At 46.8% G+C, this 20,932-nt stretch overlaps 1 protein-coding gene across 1 annotated transcript in view; it reads right to left on the bottom strand.

The window, feature by feature from the left end:
• Window positions 1-390: 390 nt before the first annotated feature.
• creb3l1 (cAMP responsive element binding protein 3-like 1) overlaps window positions 391-20,932 on the bottom strand; it is a 53,407-nt gene continuing 32,865 nt past the window's right edge. The window contains exons 10-13 of the mRNA XM_056301118.1: window positions 6,465-6,567; window positions 6,190-6,337; window positions 4,732-4,900; window positions 391-456 (exon numbers count right to left, since the gene is read on the bottom strand). Coding sequence (XP_056157093.1) covers window positions 414-456; window positions 4,732-4,900; window positions 6,190-6,337; window positions 6,465-6,567 — 463 coding nt within the window. The 3' untranslated portion in view covers window positions 391-413. The remainder of the gene's footprint in view (window positions 457-4,731; window positions 4,901-6,189; window positions 6,338-6,464; window positions 6,568-20,932) is intronic.

Here is a 20,932-nt window from a genome sequence, read left to right as displayed (position 1 = left end):
ATATTTCAAAGTCAAAATCTTCTTTTCTTTTTCCACAGGCTATAATACCCTACAAGGGGACCGCAGTCTCTTGTCTGCAGTGTTCTGACGGGAAAAGGGGTCAATTGTGAAAGGAACGACCGCTTGGAGGTCTTTCTCATATGGGTTTTTTTTTGTTGTCACGGTGGTGGTTGGTGAATGTTGGGCGTACGCTGGTTCCTGAGGGGTCAATTTATCCGGGACGCCACTTTCCAAGTAGTGTATGTGTCTGGCATGAAGAGCTGGTTCGTGAAGGTGGTAGAAGGTGGGCTGGGGGTGGTGGGATGTCATGCCAGTTGGGTTGAGGAGTCTGCAACTTTAGGGTCTCTTTAGAAGGGTTGAAGAGGTGAAAAGTCATGCAGGTGGGGATGGGGATGAGGGTGGTGGGGTGGCCATCAGAAATACTCTGTGACTCCTTCTGGTTGTGTTTCTCTGTCTCTGTGGAGAAGGAGAGAGGGAGAGAGAGAGACAGAAAGAGAGAAAAGTAAGTTCACAGCTTCACCTTATTCATCAAACTGTTCTTAAAAAATGCACGTTTTCTCAAATGTAGGTGTAGTTTAATTTTACTCGGCAGATCTACAAAACGTTGGGAAACAGGTTTTATAAATGCTCATGTATGTATATTGAGAAATATATGGTGTCTCATCAGCTAAGAGGAGCTGTTAAAGATGTAGAGGAACAGGGACCAAGTGGAGTCTCAGTTCCAAGTACATGGCACCAGACACATGTGGCAGGGATTATGGACCATAACAGACTACAAAGGCAGATCTGCCACCACAGGGTGTACTGATGCTTTTCTGGCAGGGGAAATGAACTCTTCCTTTGTGCGTGTCGAGGTTAATGGTGCTACACACAGGCTAACGCACTAGCTTAGGGCCCCAACCGATCCACTTAGGCTGCCATTTCCCATGTACTACACACCACCCTATCCCACCTTAACAATGGGGGGGGGGGTAACTAAGTTAGAATGTTGCTCATTGACTACAGTTTAGACCTTAATACCGTAGTGCCCTCCAGACTGGTCATCAAACTTAGGGAACTTGGCCTGAACACCTCCCTGTACAACTGGATCCTCGACTGTTTAACCAGCAGCCTCCAGATGGTTAGGGTGGGTCGCTACACCTCCACCTCTCTCACCCTCAACTCAGAAGCCCCCAAGGTTGTGTCCTCAGTCCCCTGCTGTACTCTCTGTACTCATGACTGTGTGGCCACAAGCAGCTCCAACACCATCATTAAGTTTGCTGATGACACATTAATGGTGGTCTTGATCTCCAGCAATGATGAGACGGCCTAACTGGAAGAGGTGGAGGATCTGTCAAGAGGCCAACAGCCTGTCCCTGAACATTAGCAAAACCAAGAAGCTTGTGGAATTCAGGAAGACACAGCAGAGAACTTACACTCCACTCTCAATCAATGGGGTCCAAATTTCGAGGGTCGGCAGTTTCGAAGGTGAGCAGTTTCAGGCACCTTGGTGTTCACATCACCTAGGACCTAACATGGACACTTCATATTTACTTTGGTGAAAAAGAAAAGGCAGCATCTGTATCACCTCAGGCAACTGAAGAAGTTCAGTGTCTCCCCACAGATCTAGAAAATCTTTTACTTTGGTGCCCACTAGAGGATCCTGGCAGGATGCATCACTGTCTGGTATGGCAACTGTACCCCAAAACACCGCAAAGCCCTACAGAGAGTAGTACGGTTGGCTAAGTGTACCGACGGGACCACATTCACCCCTCTACAGGATTTTATTTGAACCTTTATTTACCCAGGGTAGTACACTGAACATGTGTGCTCTTTTTCAGCAACGCCTTGCAGCACATTCACAGAGTGCCACACATTCACACCTGGGAGCTGCCCAGTCTTCAGTGGTGGCCACTGAGCAACTCCACTGGAGCAGCTGGTTGGGGCCATGCTCAAGGGCACGGCCGCAGTGGGTACTGAGGGAGAGGAGAGTGTAGTTCATTCACTCCTCTCACACACATTTTCCTGCTGGCCCAGGGATCGAACCGGCGACTTTCCATTCACAAGCCGGTATACTGTGTATATACTAAGAACTGTAAGCACTGACACTTTGCCACTGTCACACTTGTGTATATTCAGATACACTATTTACCGGTGTTCTTTCTACTACTCCTTCTTATTACACAATTTTGGAGTTTACAAAAAAAAAAGAAAAAAAAAGAAAGGCATTTCACTGGTCATTGTACGTGAAGTATGTGACAAATAAACCTTTTAAATCCTTTGAAATACCAATCCACAACAAGTGAAAAGTGAGTGCATGGCACAGCAAAGAGAGGGAAGACCTAATTCAACAGAAGAGCAGAGTGGGATCCAAAACATACAAGGACACATGGAACTTTTCATCTCCAGTCCATCCACGGTCTCAAAGCACATTTTACTCAGCAGCATTAGCGGTGGAGTTACCAGACAAATAAAGGATCTGGAAAGAAGCAAGGGTGAAAGTTCATGCAGTGCTCCCAACTGAGAAAGGAGAGTTGGTGAGGTAAAAACCAAAGTGGTTTTAACAAAAGAAACGTTCTCCTATTCAGCTAAGCTCCATGCTAGTTCATGGAGTCCTAATATGCAATGACAACAATGTAGCGAATTCGGGGGGGGGGGGGCGCCGCAGCCGGGACGTGAACCCGTATCTCCCGCACCATGGGCGACAACGTTAACCAGTCGACTAAAGGGTCTGACCCATTAGCCAAGGGCTAGCGAGTCTATTTATCCGTGATCGTTACACTACTTCCCCCCCCTTCTGGAAGCGCATCAGCATACATGCTCCCTCACTTGCTCTCAGGAGCATCAGAGGTGGGATCAAACTCTTCTAACATGGTGTGGATGGGAGGAGAAATGGGGTAGGGGTAATCCTGAAGGAAGAGTATGTCAAGAGTGTGATGGAGATGAAGGGAGTGTCAGACAGTGAGGAGTATGAAGCTGGAAATCGAAGGTGTGATGATGAAGGTTATCAGCGCATATGCCCCGCAAGTTGGGTGTGTGATGGAAGAGAAAGAAGAATTCTGGAGTGAGTTGGACGACATGGTGGAGAGGGTACCCAAGGAGGAGAGAGTGGTGATTGGAGTTGACTTCAATGGACATGTTGGTGAAGGGAGGTGATGAGGAGGTGATGGGTACGTATGTTGTCAAGGAGAGGAATGTGGAAGGACAGATGGTGGTGGATTTTCTGAAAAGGATGGAAGTGTCTGGGGTGAATACACATTTCAAGAAGGAGGAACACAGGGTGACACACAAGAGTGGAGGAAAGTACACACAGGTGGACTATATCTTATGTAAGAGGCGCAATCTGAAAGGGATTGGCGACTGCAAGGTGGTGACAGGGGAGAATGTAGCTAGGCAGCATCGGATGGTGGTTTGTAGGATGACTTTGGAGACCAAGAAGAGGAAGCGAGTGAAGACACAGCCGAAGATCAAATGGTGGAAGTTGAAGAAGGAAGACTGTTGGGTGGAGTTCAGGCAGGAGGTAAGACAGGCACTGGGTGGTAGTGAAGAGTTACCAGATGGCTGGACAACCACTGCAGAAATAGTGAGGGAGACAGCTAGGAAGGTACTTGGTGTGTCATCAGGACAGAGGAAGGAAGACAAGGAGACTTGGTGGTGGAATGAGGAAATACAGGAAAGTATACAGAGGAAGAGGTTAGCAAAGAAGAAGTGGGATAGTAAGAGAGATGAAGAAAGTAGACAGGAATACAAGGAGATGCAGTGTAAAGCGAAGAGAGAGGTGGCAAAGGAAAAGACGTATGGTGAGTTGTATGAGAGGGTAGACGCTAAGGAAGGAGAAAAGGACTCATACCAATTGGCTAGACCGAGGGATTGAGCTGCGATGGATGTGCAGAAGGTTAGGGTGATCAAAGAGAGATGGAAATGTGCTGACAAGTGAGGGGAGTGTGTTGAGAAGGTGGAAGTACTTTGAGGGGCTGATGAGATCAGGCAGGAGTTTCTGTGGACTATGATGTTTGATGATGACATTGTGGTTTGTAGCGAGAGTAGGGAGCAGGTTAAGGAGAGCCTGGAGAGGTGGAGGTATGCACTGCAGAAAAGAGAAATCAAAGTCAGAGGAACAAGACAGAATACATACATACGCGTGGCCAAGAGGGAGGACAGCGGAATGGTGAGGATGCAAGGAGTAGAGGTGGCGAAGGTGGATGAGTTTAAATACTTGGGGTTAACTGTTTAAAGTAACGGGGAGTGCAGAAGAGAGGTGCAGGCAGGGTGGAGTGGGTGGAGAAGAGCATCAGGAGTGAAAGGGAAAGGTTTACAAGATGGTAGTGAGACCAGCTATGTTGTATGGTTTGTTTGGACATGGTGGCACTGACGAAAAGACAGGAGGGGGAGCTGGAGGTGGCAGAGATGAAGATGATAAGATTTTCACTGGGAGTGATGAAGAAGGACAGGATTAGGAAGGAGTATATTAGAGGGACAGCTCAGGTTGGACAGTTTGGAGACAAAGCAAGAGAGGCAAGATTGAGATGGTTTGGACATGTGTGGAGGAGAGATACTGGGTATACTGGGAGAAGGATGCTGAATATGGAGCTGCCAGGGAAGAGGAGAAGAGGAAGGCCAAAGAGGAGGTTTATGGATGTGGTGAGGGAGGACATGCAGGTGGCTGGTGTGACAGAGGAAGATGCAGAGGACAGGAAGAGATGGAGACGGATGATCCTCTATGGAAGGAGAAGAAGACCTGTTGGTGCCTACCTCTTGAGAAATTGGGCACCAGTAGTTTGGTTACTTTGGGGACTGCCTATATAGCGGCTAGTCTGAATATGAGAGTGGTGTTCGGACTGGTGCCCCTCCTCTTCCGCTGTCAATAAGTTCTCCTCCAACGGCGTGCCCTCGTTGTAGAAGAGCAGGCTCCGGGAACGGACTGCATCAGAAACACAAACACACGCACAACATTAGAGGCAATGTTGAGCAATTTTGCCTTGGCCATAGACTTGAAAGGAGATCAAATCAATGCTGAGAGCACAGCAAGCTACACAAGCAAATATCAACAGTTTGTACAAGAGGATGTGTTAGGACGTTTGTAACTGTTCCATGCAGTATGGTTTGGAATGAAGCCCAAGCTTCATGCATTTTGTCAGAGGCCGGCAATTTCATCCAAGTTTCTTACAACTCCGACAGTTCGGTCTGTCTTTTCTATTCTTAGAACTTGTTTGAGCGCTAAATAATTTGGTTGAACTCAGGCCCATGCTTTCCTAATTTCCTGGTCAATCAGTGTTCTTTCATCAAACCGATCAGTAGAAACAAAACTGTCATTTATTTGAAAAGCACGTCATCCTTGTTTTGGTCTTCTGCATGTTTTTTCTTAATGAACATGACCTTTTAAGAAGTCAATTCCACTATTTCTACATCTTTTTTTTCTTTTCCCCATTTCTCCCCAATTGTATCCAGCCAATTACCCCACTCTTCTGAGCCGTCCCGGTCGCTGCTCCACCCCCTCTGCCGATCCGGGGAGGGCTGCAGACTACCACATGCCTCCTCCCATACATGTGGAGTCACCAGCCGCTTCTTTTCACCTGACAGTGAGGAGTTTCACCAGAGGGACGTAGCGCGTGGGAGGATCACTATTCCCCCCAGTTCCCCCTCCCCCCCAAACAGGTGCCCCGACCGACCAGAGGAGGCGCTAGTGCAGCGACCAGGACATGTACCCACATCCGGCTTCCCACCCACAGACATGGCCAATTGTGTTTTGTAGGGACACCCGACCAAGCCGGAGGTAACACGGGGATTCGAACCGGCGATCCCCGGCAATTTCACACTTTTAAATGGGAAACTGAAAATCATTAGTCTACATTTCTGTATTTGAAAAGTCACCAAACAGAACTTCAGCATATTCTCTTCTTACCCTCCTCGGTTTTTTTAACCGTCTTGAACTATCTTGTACAATGTCAGGCTGGAAGTTTTCATAAATAAGTTTTGCAGTTTGGTCGATCACATTCTTGTTTTGGTTTATCACTGATCCACTAAGAGATAACGTGTAACTTAAAGCTTGCATGCGACTTTATGGACCACTTCATAATGAGCATCAACCTGCTACTAACAACACAGCAGTCAGGTGAAAGTGAGTTTTCAGTGGTTAGCTAGGTAGATCATCACATCCACTGATGCTTTTTATTCATGAAAAGTTTGCAGACTTTATATTCATGGACCTACCCTGACTGGTGGTGTACAGCTCCGCTGATGGAAGGGAGGAAGGAGGAGAAGAGGAGGAGGAGGAGGAAGAAGACTGAATGAAGAAGGTGAGGGGAGGGAGGCAAGGAGAGAAGGAGCCCAACACCAGGACAAAACATAGCACCACCATCTGGACAAACGGAGAAATAACACAATCACATTAATACTGCTACTAATACTAATAACATAGGTATGTGTTGTGTTGGTGTATGTGTGCTGGTGAATGTGTGTGTGTGTGGTGTATGTGTGTCGGTTACCATGAGACAAGTCCCAGTTTGAGTTGAGGCCATTTTACAAGAATGAGGAGCAACTTTTCCAGAAACCAATGACTGAAGCTTCTGCAGCTGCTGTAAGAGAGACCTGGAGAGAGAGAGAGAGAGAGAGAGAATTAAAGAACAGCGGGTCAGTGAAAGATAACAGGATCGATGATACAAGGTGAAATGCTCATCTATTCCTCTTTGTTTTCACCAGACCTGCCATTACTTGTATACTAATTTGTTTATGGTGATGAATTTTAACTGATAATATTTCTAATAGTTTTAAAACGAGGCACCAACATGTAACAAGATGGGCAAAGAATCGATCGTGTGTGTGAATGGTTTCAACTGAGGAAGTCTTATCTATGCTGCACTGCATTTCTATCAGAATCAGAATCACTTTGTCGTTTCCCTGCATTTCATGCACTTGTGCACATGAAATGCAATGAAACATCGTTTCCTCCAGCCCACAGCAGTGCAACACAATGACAAAGACTACAACAACTGCAAAAACACATATATCCAAACTAACATATATCCAAACTAACATATATCTAAACTACAAAAAAAAAAATCACTGTCCAGGAGAACAAATGCCAGCCAGGATGACCGTCAGAACTGTCGGTCTGCATGGGCTAGCAGTTAGCTTAGCCTGCCCTGCTTCCGTGTCCTGTCAGACCGCCCTCAGTGTTTCCTCTTCAGGTGCAGTTCCAGTCAGGGCCGTGGTCCTTGGGCCCACAGGACAAAACAGACCAGGCTCTCTCAGCCGATCTAACACCAGCTCTCCCAGCCAGACACCTTCAACACACCTCCCCGCACTCCACGCGACGACACAAAAAACACAGTCAAGGCTAGACGAGGCCGCCGCCAGGCCGCCCTTGGTGTTATCGGAACTGCTGGTCTGCATGGGCTAGCAGTTAGCTTAGCCTGCCCCACTTCTGCGTCCTGTCAGACCACCCTCAGTGTTTCCTTTTCAGGCTCAGCTCCAGGCAGGACCGTGGTCCTTGAGCCCACAGGACGCCACAGACCAAGCTTCCTCAGCCATTCTAACACCAGCTCTCCCAGCCAGACACCTTCAACACACCTCCCCGCACTCCACACGATGATATGAAAAACACAGTCAAGGCTAGCCGAGGCCGCCGCCAGGCCGCCCTCAGTGTTATCAGAACTGCCAGTCTGCATGGGTTAGCAGTTAGCTTAGCCTGCCCCACTTCCACGTCCTGTCAGACCACCCTCGGTGTTTCCTCTTTGGGGACAGCTCCCGGCAGGGCCGTGGTCCCTGGGCCCACAGGATGCAGCAGACCAAGCTCTCTCAGCTGATCCTGCGTCAGCTCTCCCAGCCATCAAACCAAGACAAACTTAGACGCAGATGTGGACAAAGACACTGCATGGACGGTACTGGATGAGGCCGCTGCAAACGTGAATTTTCGCCATCATCTTTATATCAAAATAAACACGTTTATTTCTATATAGTTGCAGTGAGTACAGTGGTCATAATTGGATGGCACCTTTTAAATGATTTAGTATTTCACATTGGGTGGCATTATAATGAAACAGACAGACAGTAAATGACAAGAGGTGACACTCTATATCCTTAAAGCCCTGATGGGGAAAATTGGGAAGAACGTTACGATGAGCATTGGATGAGGGATCGGTCTTCTGGGACAGACAGACATGCAACAGGTGCCAAGTGGTCAGAGAGAGACTCGTGTCTTGACAGATTTAGAAATAAGACACCCCATGAAACAATGCAAAAAAGGAACGTGGCTGTTAGGACAGTGCTGCATGTGTGTGCAGTAAAGCATCCTACCCAAACATTGTCAGAGAGCAGCACCATCCCTTGCTTTGCATTTTCAAAACTGGTTAGGATATCCACAGACTTCTGACAACATCTTCCTGTCAGCGCATGCTCCGCTGTGATGACATCGTCTGTCATGTCATGTTAGCGTGCATGATGGCGTTCTGTTTTGTTCTTTTGTGTGTGTATGTGTGTGTGTGTGTGTGTGTGTGTGTGTGTGTGTGTGTGTGTTTTTGAGTTGCAAGTCTTGATTGTCTTGGTCTATATTATCTAAATAAACGTCTAATATGCTGGATCTATACAAGGTGTTCTAGATCATATTCATAAGCCTATGGATCATCGATAACAGTTCAGCACTACAACCAGAGGTTTGCTCCTACAGACCATTCACCCGGAGCCAGGAAGATCTTCTACAACTACGGTCTTCTATCCCCTGCAACGTGAAGCCAGTAGCTATCCTTCCTCCAGAGATCCGACTGAGAAAAAGAGGTAGGCGAGGTGGTGTACGTCCCTCCACCTTACTGGTGAACGTCCATTCCCTTCAGAACAAAATGGATTTAGTGCACGCCAAGTGCCAGAAGGCAAGGGCCTTCAGAGACGCCTGCATCATCGCTCTGACTGAAACCTGGCTCAGTGAGGCCGACCCAGACACCGAGGCCAGTCCTCATCACTTTTCCATCGTAAGGGCTGACAGGACTAGTCAGTGGGGCAAGGAGAGGGTCAGTGGGGTCGGCATCTTTATCAACAAGAGGGGGTGTAGGCATCTGGGTGGTATAGCGGTCTATTCTGTTGCCTACCAATATGGGGGTCGGCAGTTCGAATCCCCGTCTTACCTCTGGCTTGGCCGGGCGTCCCTATAGACACAATTGGCTGTGTCTGTGGGTGGGAAGCCAGATGTGGGTATGTGTCCTGGTCGCTGCACTAGCGCCTCCTTTGGTCGGTCGGGGCGCCTGTTCGGGGGGGAGGGACTGGGGAGAATAGCGTGATCCTCCCATGTGCTATGTCCCCCTGGCCATCTCCTCACTAGGTGAAAAGAAGCGGCTGGGTGATTCCACATGCATGGAGGAGACGTGGTAGTCTGCAGCCCTCCCCGGATCAACAGAGGGGGTGGAGCAGCAACCGGGACGGCTTGGAAAATAGGGTAATTGGCCAAGTACAATTGGGGACAATAAGGGGGGGGGGGGCAAAAAGAGGTGGTGTAATAACATCAAAACCCACAGCATAGTCTGTGCTGACGTGGAGATGCTGACCCTGTCATTACACCCCTTTCTATATCCCGAGGGAATTCCCCACTGTGGTCATCGGCTGTATTTACATTCCACCCGGCACTCACACCAAAGTGGCAGTAGAGCTAGTAGCTGAGAACGCTAGCTCCATGCTCGGTGTTTATTGCGGGTAAGTTCAACAAATGCAGACTTGATGGTGTTCTGCTCTCTTTCCATCAGCATGTGGACATTTCCAGGAGGAAAGATAACATTCTGGACCTGTGTTATGGCAGCTTCAGCACTCGGGCACATCCTCCGCTTGGCTTTTGTTGTCTTCCTCCTTCCACACTACAAATCGGAACTGAAATGCACCTAGCCTCAAATCCACTGCGCCACCCAATGGTCTGAGGACGCCATCACACAATTACAAGGCTCACTGGCACACACAGACTGGGACATTTTTCAAGGCGATCTGGATTATAGAGCATCACTTATCACTGACTACATCAAATTCTGCATCACCACCACCATACCCACAAAAACTCAGAAGATATCCTCATGCCGAGCCCTGGATTACCTCCCATATTTAGCACAGTCTGAAAGAAAAGCAGAAGGCATTTCAGCGCAGGGGATGGGCTTCTCTAAAAAAACAATTAACAGAAAGATCAAGGATGATATTTATTAAGGCCAAACTCAAATAAAAAGACACTCTGAACACCTTCTACGCAGTTCAACATCCACAACCACTCTTCTGCCTGTGAGGAGCTGCTTAGTGCCCTCCCCTCTCCCGAGCCCACACACTCACCCTTCACAACGGAGGATGTCCGACAGCAGCTGGGCAGGTGCAAACCTGGCAAGGCACCAGGGCCAGATAGCATCCTGGCCAGGGTGCTCAAGCTCTGTGCCATGGAGCGCTCCCCCATCCTCTACTCCATCTTCTGGGAATCCTATAGGACAGCATCAATTCCCATCCTCTGGAACACATCCACCATTATACTGGTACCCAAGAAACCCCACCCCTCTGAACCTAACCACTACCAACCAGTCACACTCACCCCAATAGCCATGAAATGCCTGGAAAAACTGATCCTACGCACCATTCTACCAGCCATCAGTCCACAGCTGGACCTATATCAGTTTGCCAACAGGGCCACATGGGGGACAGAGGATGCTGTGGCATTTCTCCCTGACTCCTTCCTCCAATATCTGGAATCACCTGGCATGTTTGCTTCAATTCTCTTCACCGACTTCAGCGCTGCCTTCAACACGATTCAACGCCACCAGATGATCAAGAAACTTCTCCACCACAACATTCCTCCACCCCTCATCCACTGGGTCCACAACTTCCTTAGCAACAGACCACATGCTGTAAGAACAGGCACAGTAACATCATCAACTATCATCACCAACACCAGAGCCCCTCAGGACTGTGTCCTCAGCCCGTTTTACTACACTCTCTACACAAACGACTGCATCAGCCCTTCACCCATCACCACTTACTACAAATACTCAGATGATACTGCCATACCGGGACTACTTAATGACCATAACTCCATCATAGCCTCTCACCACTCCATGTCTCATTTTACACAGTGGTGCATGGACAACTACCTCCAAATGAATATGGACAAGACAGAAGAACTTGTCATTAACACACCAAACACACCCCTCACTGGACTGAACCCCATCTCCATCCACAGCAAGACTGTAGAACAGGTCAACAACTCAAATATCTTGGACTCACTTTAGACAATAAACTCAGCTTTGATCAACACATCACTAATATCCATCAACAATCCCAGCAGAGACTCTGCATCATCCGCAAGCTCAGAGCACTTCCTGTTGCCCCCCACCTCCTGTTGTTACTTTACAAAAGCATAATCCAGGCCATCCTGCTGTACTGTTCCCCATTTCTATACCATGCTGACCATCTGCAACAAAAACACACTTACCAGGATCACACATGCTGCCTCCAAAATCATCAACTTCCCTACACCCAACCTCTCACACATGAACGACAAAGCCATCACACGCCTTGCACTCACAATAGTGAATGACACCGATCACCCCTCAATTTATATCTCACACTACTGCCTTCAGGCTGCAGATGCAGGACTCTGACATGGAGGAGTGCTGCTTTGGCAGAAGTTTTGTCCCTTCTGCCACAGCAGCACTAAACAAACTGCCTCACTGACCTAGCATAGAGCCAGACTCATCTGTGGCTGTGAGTGAATGTTGTGTGTTTATGTATCTGTATGTATAGCTGTATGCTGCAGTGTGGCTATCAGCCTGTTTCTGTGACAACACATTTCCTGCAGGACAATAAAAACTATACCTACATATATCTATCTTTCTACCCAGCCTACTTCAGCCTGTCTTCAACCTAACACACAAACCACACCTCACTTAGCACAACAGCACTGGTGTGGACTAGGGGTGCACACCAATGCTGTTGGTGCAGTATTCTTTTTACAATTTTGACCCTTCCATACTTGTGTTAACATAAGCAAAACGAAATAAATGATTGCTGGTCTAACTGTGATTAAGGTGTAAATGTATTATTTGGGTGTGATGCTAATTTTCACTTCATGATGACACAATGACAATGATGTTGGATTGCTTATGCCTGTGAATGACACACGCAGTTAGACAGTAAAGACCCGTTAAACTTTCAGCCTCGACTCTGTATCGCTATTTTGTCCACACTAGGGATCGACCGATAATCGGCCAGACTGATAATCGATCGATTCCTAGTGTGGACACACATGAACGGCCCACACAAAGCACATGGTATGTGCTTTGTGTGGGCCTGAATCCAAATGCCAGCTTATTCTAGAAACAAATAACCTTACTGGAAATATAAGAAACTATCAGTTAGAGCAATGGTTCTGAAACGTTTTGAACCAAACACCATATCAAACCAAAGAATCCAAGTACCACCAACAAACCACTAACTTACTACTCCCCACACACACACACACACACACACACACACACACACACACACACACACACACACAGACACACAGACACACACACACACACACACACACACACACACACCAATGGACTACGGTCTTTCATGGATGTCTTTGCTGGCAAATACAATCACGCCCCCAAACCTGCAGTATAATAATATGATTATACTGGTTAAATAAATCACAAATTCGGAACGTTCAGATATTGTAAGGATGGAGATTAGGCTTTGCCAGTCTCTCAGAGCATACAACAGATGTGCAGTCATCTAGTGTACCACCAAGGGGCGCTCTGTGTACCACCTGCGGTACGCATACCACAGTTTGAGAACCACTGACTTAGAGCACGTAAAGATTATGTAACCCTGCATGTGACCGTGTGAGAGAGAGACAGAGACAGAGAGAACAAGAGAGAGAGAGCGACAGCGAGAGAGAGAGAGCGACAGCGAGAGAGAGTGAAAGAGAGAGAGACAGAATGATAGCGGTTGAGTGGGAGAGTGTCCTAGTGACAGCATGAGAGAGAGACAGAGAGAAAGAGAGAGAGAGAGAGAGAGAGAGAGAGAGAGAGCAGGAGAGAGCGTGGGCTCGAGAGAGAAAGACAGAGAGAGAGAGCGAGAGAGGCAGAATGATAGCGGTTGAGTGGGAGAGTGTCCTAGAGACAGAATGAGAGAGAGAGAGCGAGTAAGAGAGCGAGTGAGAGAAAGGCAGAGGGACAGAGAGAGTGAGAGAGAGAAAGTATGAGAAGAGCCTTGGATTGTGGGATACTCGAGACAATTTACGAGATAGCTTAAAAACGGCTGGATCGCTGGATCCAGTATCTGCAAGGCGACCTTTTTGTTGTTTGTTGTCTTTTTACCAGGGTGATGGTTTTTGTTTCTTACATGTGTCATACCATTGCCTCATCTGGCAAAGAAAAGAAGGCCAACATACACCCCCATGTGCCGGCGCAGGCAGTAATCGGCTGCTAACTTAGGTGTGGCATGGGCCGGCTCATTTCTAAAGTGGCAACTGGTCACTAGATAACATACAACTCCCTCATTTGCGTGTGTGTGTGTGTGTGTGCGCGTGTGTGTCCTGCCTCCCCCACCCACCACTAAATACAGTATACTGTGAACATATATAGCCATTTGAAACCACAAGACAGACACACACACACACACACACAATCACACAGGACACGCTAACGCTAACTTAGAGCTAGCAAACAGAAATATAAAATGAATGCATGAACATTCCTGACCGTCTGGCCTCGGTCCTGGTGTGGACCAGGCTGCTCCACGCTGGGTCGCGCTACAGAAGATAATAAAATCCGTTCCCCTGTACGCCCGAATCGCACTTCATTTGTAAAAGGCCACATTTTCCAAAGGTCACGTCTCCTTATAGCCCGAAACTGCCGTGGAGGTTTTGGGAGCAGCAAGGCTTCAGTCCGACTCCCACGGTGTTCACGCTGCTCGAGAAGTCAGCACGTTCCGTTGTCAAGTTGTGACCAGCAGAATTCAGAGAGCGAGTACTTTCTGACAAGAGTGCAATACTTAACGTCAGTAGATACAACAGCATCTGAAGACGGTAGCACGGGATGAGGTAGGCCAGATGAACGGGGCTGAAAGACAGAAGGTCTCTACGGGTATTAACGACAGATTATAGTAGATACTGACTGGTAGACTCTGGAGCGTAGGGCAGCAGTGGGTTATAGTAGATGCCAGTACAATCTGGAGAGCAGGGTTCTAGTGGTATTAGGAAGCAGTAGATGGGAAGCAGAAGACGGCAGAAGGAAAGTTCTGTGGCCAGTAGATGGAAACACAGGCCCAATCCTGGTAAGCAAGATCAGTATTAGTGTCAATGACACTGAGTCAGCATCATGATTCCAGAGTTTATACTGTTCCCTCGCAGCCAGGGGGTCCTAGCCCCAACCCAAAGCGCCCATCTGCCTGACTGCCTTTACAAGTCATTGTAGCAGTCTTCAGGAGAAGGACATTTTTGTTTTACATAACTTTCACAACAAGGAGTTTTTCATTTGTTATTTATCAGTCTCGATCGAATTTTGATGCTTCTGTCTGACAAACACAGGACAATGAGACTAGCCGCCAAAAGACTAGAGATCAGGAATCAGGAATGTTTGTCATTTTATTTCATGCACTTGCACACATGAAATGAAATGAAACATAATTTCCCCAGCCCACAGCAGTGCAACACAAAGACAACAACACATATCCAAAAACTACAAGAACACACATATCCAAACTAACACATTTATCCAAACTAAACAAAACAAAAATCACTGTCCAGGAGAACGAACGCCAGCCAGGATGACTGTCGGAACTGCCGGTCTGCATGGGCTGGCAGTTAGCTTAGCCTGCCCCGCTTCTGCGTCCCATCAGACCGCCCTCGGTGTTTCCTCTTCGGGTGCAACTCCGGTCAGGGCCGTGGTCCTTTGGCCCACAGGATGCAGCAGACCAAGCGCTCCTAGCCGATCTAGCGCCAGCTCTCCCAGCCATCAAACGGAAACATAAACTTAAGACACAGTTGTGAACAAAGACACTGCATGGACGGTACTGGGTGAGGCCGCTGCAAACGTGAATTCGTGCCACCATCTTCCCACACCAGAAGCGTGTTATTTATATTTATTTATACTGTCATCTATCAGTCCGATCTAATTTTGATACTTCTGTCTGACAGACACAGGACAATGAGTCTATCAGCCAAAAGATTATTGATCACTGTACTATCATTCAAAATGTTTGTCTCTGGATCAGGGTCCCCGTGAAATATGATTTAGTGATTTACAGTACACAGACACCATACATAGCCAAAATCAGAGATACTTGATCACATCGCTATAAATCCTGCTGTGTTCCCCAAACACCACTACATCACTCATTCCTCTCTACAAAATAATCCCGAGGGTGAATGTGTCTTTATAACAATGAAGTCATTTTTCCAGGAAATACGACCACTTCTGTTTGCAATGGTGTCAACCAAAACCCCAAACTCCTTTTAGGAGCCTCAAGTTTGGAGATAAATGGGTCTGCTGCAATATACTGACTGCACCTAAAGCAACACTTTATCAACTACAACTTAGAATAAAAACTTCTAGAGTACATGGAGGTTTGTGGTTCTAACAGGTGGCTGATTGGATGGAACCAGCAATGGTTGCAACCAGCAACCATTAAGGAGTAACAGAACCCTTGACCATTTTAGTGAGTCTACTAACATCGTCAGGTTGTAAAGGTTAAAAAATGTCAGGCTGGTCTTGGTACTCTGTGATGTTAGCATGGCAGGATAAACACACCTGCAGCTAATAACATTAATAATGCATCTGTTTGATGTAGATGTACCAGCACCCCTATCAGCACTGACATACAGACAGACAGAGCCAGCACTAACAACTGTCAATAATACTGTCAATGCTGCTTCTTTGGTACACTTATGTACATCCTGGTTTAAACAAGTGAGCAAATCCCACAGCACAATACTACTACTACTACTACTTTCAGCTGCTCCTGTTAGGGGTCGCTACGGAGGATCATCTATTTCCATCATTTTCTGTCCTCTGCATCTTCCTTTGTCACACCAGCCACCTGCATATCCTCCCTCACCACATCCATAAACCTCTTTGGTCTTCCTCTTCTCCTCTCCCCTGGCAGCTCCATATTCAGCATCCTTTCCCAATATACCCAGCATCTCTCCTCCATACATGTCCAAACCATCTCAATCTTGTCTCTCTTGCTTTGTCTCCAAACCGTCCAACCTGAGCTGTCCCTCTAATATACTCGTTCCTAATCCTATCGTGTCTGTGAATGTTCTCATTCATCCAGGTCATGGCTATCCAAAGGAGTTGAATCAAGTGCAACTGGACTTGGTATATATCCTTGAGGACGTTTCGCCTCTCATCCAAGAGGCTTCCTCAGTTCGTGCCTTTCTGACTAGACCAAGCTAGTCTGACTGGCTGGTGATGAGACTCAGAATTTATCCTCTAGGAGTCGTTGTCAGAGCTATTGATATGCGTGGCTCTTTGTGATCCGATGTTTACCAATGTCCGTCGCTAACAGAGCCACAGATATGAGTGGTACACATCGGTACACAAAAGCGCCACTCACATCTATGGCTCTGTTAGTGACGGGCATTGGTAAACATCCTGTCATGTTTTCTCTAAATCCACAAAGACACAATGTAACTCCTTCTGACCTTCTCTACACCTCTCCCATCAACATTCTCAAAGCAAACATCACATCTGTGGTGCTCTTTCATGGCATGAAACCATACTGCTGCGTGCTGACCGTCACCTCTCCTCTTAACCTAGCTTCTATTACTCTTTCCCAAATCTTCATGCTGTGGCTGATCAACTTTATACCTCTGTAGTTGTTACAGTTCTGCACATCGCCCTTGTTCTTGAAAATTTGTACCAGTATGTTTCTTCTCCACTCCTCAGGCATCCTCTCACTTTCCAAGATTGTGTTAAACAATCTAGTTAAAAACTCATCTGCCATCCCTCTGCCTCCATAGGTATGTCATCTAGACCAACCACCTTTCCACTCTTCATCCTCTTCATAGCTGCCCTCACTTCCTCCTTGCTAATCCAACACACTTCCTGATTCACTATCCTCACATCATCCAACCTTCTTTCTCTCTCATTTTCTTCATTCATCAGCCCCTCAAAGTACTCCTTCCACCTTCTCAACTCACTCTCCTTGCTTGTCAGCACATTCCCATCTCTATCCGCCATCACCTTAACCTGCTGCACATCCTTCCCAGCTCAGTCTCTCTGTCTAGCCAATTGGTACGGTTCTTCTCCCTCCTTAGTGTCCTGCCTTTCATACAACTCACCATAGGTTTTTTTCCTTTGCCACCCCTCTCTCTGTTTGCTTTACGCTGCATCTCCTTGTACTCCTGTCTACTTTCTTCATCTCCGACTATCCCACTACTTCTTTGCCAACCTCTTCCTCTGTATACTTTGCTGTACTTCCTCTTTCCACCAACAAGTCTGCTTGTCTTCCTTCCTCTGTCCTGATGACACACCAAGTATCCTCCTAGCTGTCTCCCTCACTATTTCTGCAATGGTTGCACAGCTATCCAGCAACTACCATACGGTGCCTGTCTTAACGCCTTCCTGAACTCCACACAAGTCTTCCTTCTTCAGCTTCCACCATTTGATCCTTGGCTCTGCCTTCACTCTCTTCCTCTTCTTGGTCTCCAAAGTCATCCTACAGACCATCATCCGATGCTGCCTAGCTACATTCTCCCGTTGCCCTCTTGCAGTCTCCAATCCCTTTCAAATCGCACGTCCTACATAAGATACAGTGAACCTGTGTGCACCTTCCTCCACTCTCGTACGTCAACCTGTGTTCCTCCTTCTTCTTGAAATTATGTATTCACCACAGCTATTTTCATTCTTTTTGAAAATCCCACCACCATCTGTCTTTCCATATTCCTCTCCTTGACACCATACCTACCCATCACCTCCTCATCACCTCTGTTCCCTTCACCAACATGTCCATTGAAGTCCGCTCCAATCACCACTCTCTCCTCCTTGGGTACCCTCTTCACAACTTCATCCAACTCACTCCAGAATTCTTCTTTCTCTTCCATCTCACACCCAACTTGCGGGGCATATGTGCTGATAACATTCATCAATACAACTTCGATTTCCAGCTTCATACTCATCACTTTGTCTGACACTCTCTTCACCTCCAGCACACTCTTGACATACTCTTCCTTCAGAATGACCCCTACCCCGTTTCTCCTCTCATTCTCACCATGGTAGAAGAGTTTGAACCCACCTCCGATACTCCTGGCCTTACTCCCCTTCCACCTGGTCTCTTGCACACACAGTATGCCTACCTTTCTTCTCTCCATCATATCAGCCAGCTCGCTCCCTTTACCAGTCACAGTGCCAACATTCAAAGGTCCGATTCTCATCTCCACACTCTTACCCTTCCTCCTCTCTCACTGCCTCTGGACATGCCTTCCTCCTTTCCTGCTCCTTCGCCCAACAGTAGCATAGTTTCCACCAGCACCCTGCTGGCCAACAGTACCAGTGGTGGTTGTTGGTAACCCGGGCCTCGACTGATCCGGTACAGAAATCTGATTAATGATCTGAATATTTGATTTGGCAAAGATTTTATGCCGGACACCCTTCCTGATGCAACCCTCCCCATTTATCCGGGCTTGGGACCGGCACTAAGAACGCACTAGTTTGTGCATCCTCAGTGGCTGGGTTTCCCACAGCACAATGAAATTCAGTAAAAACATTGACATGAAATGGAGAAGGCTGCTGGAGGGGTGTGTAAGAAGTACTCGCTGTTGAAGAAATTCAAAAATTCCATTTCCACCGCTCTTTATTTCCTAATATCTGTAGTGACATGTCCAGTTTTCCAGCTTGAATGAATATTTGCTTTCTTTCTTTTTCAAATTTGCCATTTCCATTTAGCGTTCAGTATTTGTACCTTCAAAATGTTAAGTAAAAAAGCCTACATGAAAATATATCAGCATATGTACTGTCTGTTTAAAGGCTGACAGAGTCGTTTATTCAGCTCAGCCTATAGCTTTAACCGAAGTCTGTGATTAATTTAGTTCTCTGAACTGCCCTCACATTGTCCTGAAACTCCCCCCCCCCCCACACACACACACAGAAGCTCTGATTCAGTTGTTTGGAGTTGGTGGTGAACTTGTTCAGCCTTTGGCTTTTATTGACCTTTCTTTCATCTGATTTTGTGTGTTTTTTTGTGTGTTTCTGTGAAACACTTTTGTGGTCAGGCTTTGTTCACAAACGGCTTATAAATAGACTTGGCTTTGTGGTTTTTAAGAAAAGTCCAGTCGTCTCAGAGGCGCTGGGAGAGGGGGATGAGGAGCTGAAACCATTGTGTTGTTTCTTAACCCCCCCAGACCATCCCAACACACACACACACACACACACACACACACACACACACACACACACTCGTTAGCCCCAACAGCAAGAGTTACACTTTTTTTGGCTGTAGTTTAAGAAGTGCTGAGCTGTAAAATTCACCAACAGTCCACCTCACAGTCGTTCTCAGCCAATGCTTCCAAACACAACTTATCTTTATATGCAGCACATTTCATTTGTCTTCAGCATCTTCTGTTCATTTGATTTATTGTGTTCTTGTCTCTATTCTCGTTCCCCTGCTACAATGACCAATTCTCTCCACTGTTGCACTGTTATACTGTTGCACTCTTACACTATTAAATTTTTACACTGTTGCACTCTTACACTGTTGTACTCTTACACTCTTACATGGTTGCTCTCTTACACTGTTGCACGCTTACACTATTGCACTCTTACACTCACTGTCACACTGTTGCACTCTTACACTATGCACTCTTACACTCACTGTCACACTGTTGCACTCTTACACTGTTGTACTCTTACACTCTTACATGGTTGCTCTCTTACACTGTTGCACTCTTACACTATTGCACTCTTACACCTTTGCACTCTTACACTCACTGTCACACTGTTGCACGCTTACACTGGTGCACTCTTACACTGTTACACTATTGCACTCTTACACTGTTGCACTCTTACACTGTTGTACTGTTACACTGTTGCACTGTTACACTGTTGCACTGTTATACTGTTGCACTGTTATACTGTTACACTGTTGCACTGTTACACTGTTGCACTGTTGCACTGTTACACTGTTGCACTGTTGCACTGTTACACTGTTGCACTGTTACACTGTTGCACTGTTATACTGTTGCACTGTTATACTGTTGCACTGTTACACTGTTGCACTGTTATACTGTTGCACTGTTATACTGTTGCACTGTTGCACTCTTACACTTGCAGTTACACTTACACCATTGAACTCTTACACTTGCACTGTTGTACTCTTACACTGTTATGCTCTTACACTCTTACACTTGCAGTCTTACACTCTTAAACTGTTACACTGTTGCACTCTTACACTGTAGCAGGGTTACACACTTACACTCTTACTGTTGCACTCTTACACTGTTGCACACTTACACTGTTTAACTGTTACATTGTTGCACTGTTACAGTTACACTGTTGAACTCTTACACTCTTAACACTGCTGCACTGTTACACTGTTGCAGCTTCTTCTCCTCTGGCTGTCTCCTCTCTTATGTAAAAGTTACGAGTTCGCATGAGTCTCAGTTTGCTGTTTGCTGTTTGCTGACTCATGTTTCCAGGTTTATGATGGCACGGTAGGTGGTTAAACATGCTACACTGTGTGTATGTGCGTGTGTGTGTGTGCATGTGTGTGTATGCATGTCTGTGTGTGTGTGCATGCATGTGCACATGTGCGTGCACGCATGTGCGTGCATAGCTGTGTGTCTGCGTGCATGTGTGTGCATGCAAGTGTGCGCGCATGTGTTTGTATGCACGTGTGCATGCATGTGTATGCATGCATGTCTGTGTGTGTGCACGTGTGTGTGTCTCCTCCCTGCCATGTTCAAAGGAAAAATAAGCCTTCAGCTTTAATGAAAGACTTAGCAGGAGTTACA

This window comes from Lampris incognitus, chromosome 21 (assembly GCF_029633865.1).
Source record: "Lampris incognitus isolate fLamInc1 chromosome 21, fLamInc1.hap2, whole genome shotgun sequence".
Lineage (NCBI taxonomy): Eukaryota > Metazoa > Chordata > Actinopteri > Lampriformes > Lampridae > Lampris > Lampris incognitus.
Note: the sequence above shows the minus strand (reverse complement) of the source record. Positions and strands in the feature narration are given on the sequence as shown.